This window comes from Ailuropoda melanoleuca, chromosome 4 (genome assembly GCF_002007445.2).
Source record: "Ailuropoda melanoleuca isolate Jingjing chromosome 4, ASM200744v2, whole genome shotgun sequence".
NCBI classification, from domain to species: domain Eukaryota; kingdom Metazoa; phylum Chordata; class Mammalia; order Carnivora; family Ursidae; genus Ailuropoda; species Ailuropoda melanoleuca.
The window spans coordinates 109647154-109658186 of record NC_048221.1 but is presented as its reverse complement, the minus strand read 5'-3'; the positions used below and the strand labels follow the sequence as shown (position 1 = coordinate 109658186).

The window sequence follows — 11033 nt, the reverse complement described above, 5'->3', positions numbered from 1 at the left end:
CCCCCCCGCGCCCGGCGCGAGCCCGGGAAGGGGCGGAGGGAGGTGGCCCCGCCCCGCGCGGCCCAGCCCCCGGACCGAGCCTGGCGCGCAGCCACCGCCACCCTGCCAGCCCCCGGGAGGCCGCGCGGTCAGCGGTTTCACCCAACTGCCCGTGCAGGGTGGGGGCTGAGTGGCTGGGGAAGGGGCCGGGGACCGGAGGGGAAAAGAGCCGCAGCCTCGCTCTCCGCGAGGAGTCGGGGCTCCAGACTCCTGGCTGAGGGGTGCGTAGCCTGGCACTGAGGCTCACCGCCCCGCCGGCCAGCGCAGAGCCGGCCTTCGGGAGATCGGGGAAGCCCCCTCGCCCCAGGGTATTTCCCACACCATCAGGTCTCGGCTTGAGACTGAACTTGGCCCTGGCCTGCCCCCGCTGAAAATGAAAAAGTTGGTATTCAAAGTTATCCAGTTCCGGAAACCCAACGTGCGCTCCAAGCTTTTGGAGGGAGTGTGGGCTTTGGCATTAGAGACTACAGAACTGAGTTCCACTCCTGATTTTGCTGCGTGACCTTGGTCGAGTCACGGACTTGCGGACTCCTCCCCCATACAGAGGGGCTGGTGGCCGCCTGCCTTTCCGGCTATGGGAAAGAGCTAAACGGATGCCAAGTGCAATGCGCGGGCAGTGCACCGGAGCGCTAATTCGTTTGTGGATCGCTCTCTTCCTGCCTGAGGGCACTGGATGGGAAAGGAAGGAGAGAGGAAGGGGAGAGGTGGGGGGCGTGGCAAGGCGGAGCCTGGGATCCTCCAAGTCCCCGAACTCCGGGACTTGAGGGCTGGAGCCGTGGCTCTCTGCTGCCCTCCGGCGGGCGTTGCACTCTCCAGGTGTCCTCGCCAGCCCTGGGCTTAGAGGGCGGGAAGCGCGGGCTGCTTCGAGCGCCAAGTTCTTTAGTTGTCCCGCTGGCTTAGCGGAGCGGGAAATCCTGCCTCGCTCCAGGTCTCTTTGGACCTAGGGCCTGAACAATAATAGCTTCCATGTATGAGACTCTGCTACCCACTTGGTCATTCGTTCAACAAATACTGAACATGTACTGTGCCCGGGTGGGGCGGGAAACAGAAGCGTGCAGGGCGGAGCGCCCTTCCGGAGCTGGCGTACAGGAGCCAAGCCTTTAGGTTTACTTGTAATCCTTAAGGGCTGCCCCAGTGGACATTTCTCTTCCCCGTTTTACAGTTAAGGAAACCGAGATCTAGAGGGTGGACTGGAGAAGGGGCACAGGTGCAACCCAGGCCTCCTGGATTCCAGAGCAGATAGATGCAGGCCCAGCATACTGCAGTTTCCAAGGGAAACGAAGGGAGAGAGGCTGCTGGGTTTCTTCTGGCCTGAGCAGTTGAACCTCAGTATTTAACACACCTGGTTAAAAGTCTGAGTTATTGGAGATATTTTTAAAGAACGGTAAATGCACAGCTTTCAACTGCATTTAGTGGGCATGCGGCAAGTCTCCACTGGCCAAGAGTTCTAAGCAGAGCCACTAATGATCACCAGAGAACACGTCTGTTGGAGTACGAGTTGCTGAAGTAAGTCTAGAAAGGCTCAAGACCCTCCTGTACTCTAATTTACACACCTGAGTGCTGAGTAAAATCTAGCCTGTGTCCCAGCTAGTTGCCACCAATCCTCAATCAATGGTCTGGTTAAGAGTACATTAACCTCTCTAAGCCTGTTTCCTAAAATGGGGATGACAAGCCACCCTCTCCAGGGGCTTGTAAAGGATCAAGTGAGACAAGGGCTGGCCTGTGTCACAGGCTCTGATGGCCCATTATGATGTGTTCTTGGAGCTGGGGATGTACACGGTGCCAGATGTGAGATAGATAGGAGGATAGAGAACTGAGCAAGCCAAGGAAGCCATAGGGAGGGTCCTCCTGAGACTGGTCCACCCTGCTCTCCTGCCTCAGTTTCCCCTGGTGCTCCTGAGCATCTCCCTGGGAAAGCTTCAATGACTGCTCATAAACACTGAGCTATAAATGAGACATCGATCCCCTGGCTCTGCGGTGTAAAATATTAACGATGCCTAAGTGGATACCAGGGATGAGAGCAGAATGTCCGCTCGGCATTAGCAGCCTGGGCCATGGGCCTAATGGATGGGAAGCTGACTCCCCCGCTCACTCACTCGCTTGGGGCCTGCCAGCTCGGGGGCCAACCAGGTCCACCGAGGCTGGGCTGATGGCCCCATTGCACTCCCTGTTTTCACAGGACCTGGACACGGAAGCTGGCAGACAAGCCCCCAGACCCCATACATCCTCCCCACACCCATGACGTGCCAGGCCAGGCCTTTCCCAGCTGCCTGTAGCTTCCCTCCTAGCCCCCAGCTGCCCCTTTCCTAACCTCCCCCAAGTGCCTCCTGCTGCCCGGAGCATGCTCCCTGCCTTGGGGGAGGGGCAGGCTTAGGGGAGGGGCACATACAGAGCAATCTCTGCAGCGTGGGGTGCTGAGGACTGCCACAGAAGTAGGGAACGACAAGGGGCAATGTAGAGGGAGCAGCTGGCTCTACCCCAGGTGATAGTAGAAGGCTGGGGAGCCCTGTCTGGGAGGCTCTGGGAGGCCCTGGTGTCCTGGTTTGGAAAGTTTTTAGACCGCCGGCTGTTTTGGGGTGGTCTGGGGCACACCCCAAACCTACCCTTGCATCCCACACATGAGGTCATGGTCTTCCTATGCCTGGACTATTGATACCACTCTAGCTCTGCCTCCAGGAAGCCTCCCCAGATTATACCAGCCTGCATCAACCTCCTTCTGAGAATGACCACGGCCTCTGCTGTCTGGGCGATGCCATTCTGCATCGTGTTTTGGCTGTCCGCCCAGACACCGTCCATGTCAGCCCGTGCTGCTCCTCTCACCACAGCTGCGCTGTCAGCTCCTGTGGGTTGGGACCCTGTCCATTTGAGCAACATTAATTGGGTGCCCCAGCCTACTGACCACCTAGCTGCCCAAGGATTTCAAAAGGTCTTTGACTTTTAAGGGAGGGACTGGGCCACACACATGCTGTTTGAGGGACCCATGCCCAGCAAACAACTCAGCAAGTTGTTCCTGTCTCAACTTTCCCGGAGGGCAGGCCACCCTTGGTTCTAGTGCATTCTACTGGGCTGAACAGTCATTATTCAATTTATTTCTCCTTCTCGTATTTCATAGGAACCAGACAAGAATGTCCACGGGTGGAATTCACATCTCAAAGAAGTACCTCTAGGACGCCTCCCCATGGATGTCCCAAGGCTCCTCACATGCAGTGCATTTAAAGATAAACTGTCAACCTTCCCCCAAACGTGCCCCTCCTTCAAGCTCCCTGTCTTAGCTGCTCAGGCCAAAACGCTGGCTTAGACTAGAATCTTCCTGTCCCACTCCTGCCCAGTCTACCAACAAACTCTGGCACTGTGCCTCTTTCTCATCCCTCTCTGCTCCACTGCCACCAGCCTGGTCATGCCATTGTCCCTTTCTCCTGGACTGCTGCTGTCGACTGCCAGCAATTCTCCCCATCTCCACTCTGTCCTCCTCCTGTCTCTCCCCCTTTCAGTAACCAGAGTGGTCATCTCAAGATGGACATCAGATCCTGCTTTCCCCTTGCTTAAAACCTCTAGTGGCTATCTGACTCAACACTGGTTGTGTTTGCCTGCTCGACATCCTCTCCCTGATTTGGTGACAGCCCTCTAATTTCCTTTGTTTAACCTCCTGCTCCTGCCAGCCTTGTGATTTTGGAGGTTTGGGGATATAACTGGTCAACCAACACCAATTCCTCTTTTCCCACTGCATACCATCCTTCCATTGCCGTAGTGATTGGTTCAGGGATGGGTAGCAGCTGGGAGCCAGGACAGAGAGAGACCTCCATGACTGGCTCTGGGACAAGCAGGAGAGAGGCACTCTTATTCACTGTGGCAGCTAAATGGCCACCCTGCCACCATGTGGGGACAGAAAGCTGGAGACTGAAGTTATTTCTCGAGAAAGCAGAACAAAAGATAAATAGCCCAAGTCCAGTTGACAATGTTCTATGCCTTGACCCAGCTGTGCGTAAGGGCATACCTAAACCTATCTTTCAGTTGTATGAGCCAATAAATCCTCTGATTGTTGCTTAAGCCAGTGTGAGTTGGGCTGCTGTTCCTTGCAACCAAAAGTGTCTTGATCAATGCAACCCCTCTTACTGATAGAAGAAAGACCAAAATCCTTAATATGACCCATAAGAGCAGCTGACATTTACTAAGAACTCACTAGGTACCAGGCACTTCAACACCACTCAGCATCTTCATTTCTCACGGCTCCCCAGGAAGGTAAGGACTTGATAACAGGAAGAAATGAAAGCACAGAGTGGTTAATTCTTTGCTTAAGGTCACATAGCTGATAATACACAGCATCAGAATTTGAACCCAAACATTCAAGCTCCACAGCCTGTGATTTTAATTCAATCCTGCCATGCCCCTCGACACCAGTGTGGTCAGGCCCTTCTTCTTTTCCCTTGCTCACATGATCCCAGCCACACCTGCAGCTACCTGAACGGGCTCAAGACTCTCCCACCTCCGATCTCTGCTCATTCTCTTCTCTGAGCCAGGAATGCTCTTCCTCCTCCTCCTCTTCCTTTTCACCCAGCTAATTAGTACCTACTTGTCCTTTGGGTCTCAGCGTGAATGTTACATCTGCAGTGTTATCGTCCCTGACCTAGTCCCCCTTATTAGTCTCTACTATGCTATGCCCCCCATCCCCTTCCCTCTTTGCAGTTCTCATGATGTGAGTTTATTTACTTATGTGTTCATTCATTTGTTTCTGTTCTTTTTTTCTTTTTAAAGATTTTATTTATTTATTTGACACAGAGAGAGTACAAGCAGGGGTAGCAGCAGGGAGCCAGATGTGGGGCTCGATCCCGGGACCCTGAGATCATGACCTGAGCCGAAGGCAGACGCTTAACCGACTGTGCTACCCAGGCGCCCTATTTGTTTCTGTTCTCCCACCAGATTGTAAACTTCCTGAAGGTGTAGACAGTACTCACCTCAATGTATTTATAAAATAATTAATTAATGGGATGTCAGATGATGCTTTTCCTCCAATTATTTCAGCAGAGGCTATCCTGGTATTCTAGTAAGAGCACCAGACTGGGAGTCCAAGAGAACCAGGGCCACGTCCCTAGTTCTAGCCCTAACCTGTTGGCAGAGTTAGCCAAGGCACACCACCTCTCTGAGGTCCCGTTTCCTTATTGTAAAATGGGGTCACTTGGCGACATTTACCTGTCTATCAAACAGCTATGAGAATCTGACAAGCTGATGGATCTGAAAGCATCCCAAGACAGGCATGAAAGACCCTCTTCCTGGGAAGCCCACTTCCTCAGAGCCAGAAACATCTAAGAAGCGACACTAAAGGAGTCTACTTTTTTTTACCTTATGGTACTGCCCAAATCTTCCAATCCAATAGACCTCTGGGGGCCACTCAGAACCCATCCACACAGTCTCTGCTCTGGCCCAACTTCAGATGAAATGTGGGGGGTTTATGGCTACAGGTAACAGAAATCCTCCATTCCTTTAACTTAAACCATAAGGAAATGTACCATGTCACACACACAAGTCCAGCAGAAGGGTGGCTCTAGGGGCAATCAGCTCAGATCCAGCAGTATCATTAAGGACCTGGGTTCATGTTTCCACCTACACCTTGAGCCTCAAGGCATTAACCTTACCCACAGCCTGTTCCCTTCATGACCACAAGTTGGATGCCTAGTTCCAGACATCACATCCTGACATGACAATGTCCTGGGAAAGACGGGATCATCTCTTCCTATGTCTCTTTTTTTTATAGTGAAGAAGACTTACCCATTAAGCCTCTCATGAACACTTCCTCATATTTCATGGCTGGAATTATTTCACATGGCATGCCTAAATATGTTGTTGGCAAGAGGAATGAGACCACAACTGTAGGAGAGACTGCTAGCTCTCCACCAAAACTCATTCCCCTCTCTCCTACAGTTAAAAAGCTTTCTGCATGTTCTAAAAGCAGCCTGGGAGGAAAAACTATAGTTTTTAAGGCTCTGCTTCTACAGTGATTTTCTCATGACTTATAATAAGAATTTTTCCCCCAGATTTATTTATTTATGTTAGAGAAAGAAAGAGATTGCATGCCGAGCGGAAGGGACAGAGGAAGAGGGAGAGAGAATCTGAAGCAGACTTCATGCTGAGCATGAAGCCCAATATGGGACTCGATCCCATGAGCCTGAGATCATGACCTGAGTCAAAGCCAAGAGCCGGACACTTAACCAACTGTGCCATGCAAGTGCCTATAGAACAAAACATTTTTTAAAAATATTGAGATTATTTTTATTTTTTATTTATTTATTTTATTTATTTATTTGAGATTATTTTTAAATGACAGTGTAGCATATTGGTTAATAGCGCAGGCTTTGAAGACAGACTACCTGGGTTCAAATCCTGGCTTTTCCACTTATTAGCAATGTGACCCTGGGCAGGTAACTTAGCCTTAACAGACTCAGTAAGTTCCCACTCAGTAAATGGGAATGATAATACCTATGTCAGAGAATGAGTATGCAGCTGAAATAAATCAGTATATGCAAAGCACTTAGAACAGTGACTTTCACCCATTTGAGGTACTCGTTAGGGGCTGAAGCTTCTGTTATCATCACAGAGAAAGGATTCATTGTATATCCTATCGACACTCAGAGACCAAGCAAGAACATAGGTGAGTTTGAACAAATCTGTGCTTGAACTATACAAATGACACGACCTCTCTCAGCCCTGTTGAGTGCAGAAAAGGAAGATTCCAATCATGATGAAGTAGCTGGCATCAAACTTACCTTACCAATGGAAACAACTAGAAAATCTAGACAAAACATACAAAGCAACTACACGTGGGTACTGGACATCAATTAACATAGGGCAATGATCCCTGAGAATCACACTAAATGATCCCCACATTCATTTCTTCTTTATTCCTGAGCATATTTTCCAAAATGCAGGACAGCAGAACCTCCTTGCACTTGGGGTCACACTGGATGGAGGAAATAGAGATCAGACTTCAGGACTGCTAAGGTGGCCATGATTTGAGAGAGCAAGGTGTCTGGAAATGAGGGAGCCACAGAGAAGGAGCAGCCCCAAAAATCTATGAAAATATCCCTTGGGTCCTTGGTCAATTGTTAGGCTGTTCATGAGCAGAGAGAGACTCTAGGAGGGCTTGCAGAGAATAGTAGCTGAGGGAGCTCAAAGCTGGACAGAGATTTCTGAACTCCCACAACTCTGAGGAAGTACTGTAGGTTGAGCCCAGCCAGGTCACTGGTGAATAACTTAGGCTTTCTGTCGAGGTCCCAGAAAGGCCACATTTTAGGATGAAGACAATGACTTTAGAGAAGAGCTACACTCTGTAAGTAAGAAAAAAAGCTGAAACAAACATACTTTAACAAAGCTTAAATGCAAGCTTTCACAGGAGGAGTGTGGTTTGCCAGGAGTTTAACTGCCAGCCAAAACAAAGTTCAACACGCTTCCGTGGGAGAGAAGCTAACCCAGAGCCCCTACAGCATACCATTCACATGCATAACAAGCACACCCAACAGCATGCAATGAAAAAGTATTAGACATGTGAAGAAGGAAAAGTGGCTGATCATGAACTTAATAGAAACATACAGATATGGCTGAGATTTTGGAGTTAGCAGATAAGGACTTCGAAACAGCTACAATGAGTATGTTTCCAAAAATAAAAAGGGAAATGGACAAAACAACTGAAATGAATGAAGCTTAAATTTTAACAAAGAATTGGAAATTTGCATCATTACGGTTGATCAGGGAAGCAGAACCACTATGACTGGTATTGGATATAGATACAGGACACAGAGTGACAGAGAATAAAGACTTTATTATAAGAATGAGACCTTACTTAACTAGGGGAGCTGAGTAAGAAGTCCATGGAAGGCTATTGCCCCTCCATATGCCTGAAGTTGCTGTAGGTCAACAGGGCCAGGATATAGAGGAAAAGGCTGATATGAAGTGAGAAAAAGTGAGAACAAACTGGACCCCACATCTGTCTCTCACTGCCTCCCACCCTGACAACACAGGTGACCTGCAGAAGAAGCAGACATCATCTACCACATGAAGCTGCACGTGTGCCTGACCCAGTGTTCCATAAAAAATTCCAAGTCATGCCAAGAACAAGAAAATGTGACTCATGCTTAAGAAAAAAAAAGGTCAATAGAAACTGTCTCTGAGTATCACTAGATGTTGGATTTAGCAGATAAAGACCTCGAAGCAGCTATTGTAAATATATTCAAAGGACTAAAAAAGACCATATTTAAAGACTTAAAGGAAAGTATGACCAATGACTTAGTGAATGAAGAATCTCAAAATAGTAGCAGGAAATATAAAAGAAGTAAATGAAAATTCTGGAGATGAAAAGTGAAAACACTGAAATTTTAAAATTAATTAGAGGGACTCAAAAGCAGATATGAGACAGCAGAAAAAAGAACCAGTAACCTTGAAGATAGATCAACAGAAATTATCCAATCTGAAGAACAAAGAGAAAAAACAGAATGAAAATGAAATGAGTCTCAGACCTGTAGGCCAATATTAAATATACCAACATAGGGGTGCCTGGAGGCTCAGTTGGTTAAGTGTCTGCCTTCAGCTCAGGTCATGATCCCAGGGTCCTGGGATCTTGTCCCACATTGGGCTCCCTGCTTGGTAGGGAGTCTGCTTCTCCCTCTCCCTCTGCCTGCTGCTCCCCCTGCTTGTGCTCTCTCTCTCTCTCTCTCAAATAAATAAATAAAATATTTTATAAATAAATAAATGGATAAATATGTGATGAGACCCCCAGAAGAGCAGAAGAGAGTGAGAGAGAAGCAAAGAAAACCTTTGAAGAAATAATAGCAAAAATTCCCGAATTTGATGAAAAACATTAATCTCTAGACCCAAGAAGCTCAAAAAACTCCAAAAATAATAAACATGAAGATATCCCCACCTATACACATCACAGTCAAACAGTTGAAATACAAAGACAAAGAGAAAATCTTGAAAGCAGCAAGAGAAACATGGCACATCACATACTAGGAACAATATGGTTAATACCATCGTCTCATCAGAAATAATGGAAATAGCTGGAAAGAAGTAGAATGACATACTCAAGGTGCTGAAAGAAAAAACAAAACCTTATCAACCAAAAATTCTTTATCTAACTAAAATCATCCATCAAAAATGAAGACAAAGACATTCCTCTGTCTCTATCTCTGTCAAATAAATAAATAAAATCTTAAAAAAAAAAAAGACATTCCCAGATAAACAAAGAGTTCATTGCTAGCAGATTTTTTTTTTTAGGATACATCTATAATTTTATTACAAAACCATTCTTTTGGCATTAGTTGGTTACAGTGATAGCAAGATACTGTGAGTGTGGCATAGCAGCTCTAATGTAACATTGCATTCCCTGCTTCCTGAACCGAAATTGAAGTGACCTTATATCCATTACATACAAGTTACCTGCCTTCATTAATGCTGCAAATCGTGACACATATTCCCTTTAGGGAGGAGCCGATGCTAAGGGATTAGAGCAAAAGTTGGTAAGTCTACAAAAGTTCCTTCACAGGACTTTCTCTTTCTTCTCCCTCCCCACAAATTACTTCGCTTTAAAAGAATCAAATTACTAGTCTGAATGGCAGCAGCACCCAAGGAGCATCACTTAGTTCTTGTTAAAAAGCAGTACCTGCGCGATGCACATTTTACACCACAGGCAAAGGGAATGATCGCTTTAGCTTTAAACTCCTGCATTATAGTCTCTTAAAAAAATAAAGCATTCCATCGAGTTCTTCCAGTGGTGTTATTGCTGTACACTTGCTGGGTCACTCTCTGTGCTGTGTTTGCTTTGAAGGGATCTTCCAATATATCTCCAATATTCCTTTCTTATAGTGTCCTTTTCTTTAGCTAGAATTTCACACAACTCTAATGCTTTATTAAGAATGTCCTCCTTGTTGTCACATTGGTTTTCTAGCATGTCTTCATATATATCCACGAGAAAGGCAATTAGGTAGGGGGAACTGTGACTTGGTTGTAAATCAAGTAACTGATTTAACAGATTGGGATATTTGGAAAGACCACGATCCTGTAAAATCCCTTTCAAATAGTTCCATGCACTTTCATTGTGTGGTACTAGTTTGATCATTTCCAGAGTGTACTGGACTTCTCTCTCCAATATAGCACGATCATTATAGCCAGTGGTGTTAGAAATGACGAAGTATCTTTGGTTCCAGACAGAGTTATTTCTCACATCCTCTTTAAGAAGTTGGTCTACATACTGTAGCTCATTATCCCAAAGTTTAAATTCCTGAATAACCCATTGTCGATGTTGCCAGGCATGATAATTCTTTGCATCTTGATTAAGAATATCAGCAATAAATTCAAGCTCCTGAGATGGATCTTTCAGCCATTCCACTAATACTCGCCTATGATGCCAAACTTGATAGTTTTGGGGCTGTTCCTCAATTATTGCAGTGATGTAGTTCATTTCCTCATGCAGATCCTTTTGAAGTGACTTTAGGAGAACTCTCCGAAAATGCCACACTGTATAATTGGCTGCATTTAACTCAATAGCATCTCTGGTTAGTTTAAAAGCTCGTTCACTTCTTTCATCACGCTGCAGAACAGCCCGGAAATAATCATAAACATCTCTAAATTTTTCACTATAAATGATCTGGACCACTGGATTGAGGCCATCATTCTGCGGCACTGGATCTATATCAGCCCATTCTGCTCTGTCCCTATACAGGACATAGGTGGGCGAGTCCAGGCTCAGGAACCCGTAGTCCATAGGGGACGCCACCGCTTCTCCGGGCTCGGCCGCCATAGCTTCTTCCTGCTGCTGCTGGGGCGGCGGAGGGTGCGGCTGGGGCGGTGGCGGCTCCGGCTGACCGGACTCGCTGCCCTGCGCAGCCTCCCCGACCCCCTCAGTAGCGGCCATCTCGCCTCTGTCCACAGCGGAGGTCCATTGCTAGCAGATTTGACTTACAAGAAATATTAAAGGAGGTCTCCTTCAGGCTGAAAGGAAGTAATTCAAA

The 11033-nt window shown here is 47.1% G+C and overlaps 1 protein-coding gene across 1 annotated transcript; it reads right to left on the bottom strand.

Moving 5' to 3' along the window:
- Positions 1–9287: 9287 nt before the first annotated feature.
- Positions 9288–10939, bottom strand: LOC117802021 (protein farnesyltransferase/geranylgeranyltransferase type-1 subunit alpha-like). The gene has a single exon (XM_034659567.1). It carries the CDS (start codon positions 10934–10936, stop codon positions 9800–9802), a length of 1137 nt encoding a protein of 378 aa, XP_034515458.1. The 5' UTR covers positions 10937–10939; the 3' UTR covers positions 9288–9799.
- Positions 10940–11033: the final 94 nt, after the last annotated feature.

Bases quoted from the DNA above. Each gene is read 5' to 3' on its own strand.
- LOC117802021 (XM_034659567.1), bottom strand. From the start codon at position 10,936: ATGGCCGCTACTGAGGGGGTCGGGGAGGCTGCGCAGGGCAGCGAGTCC.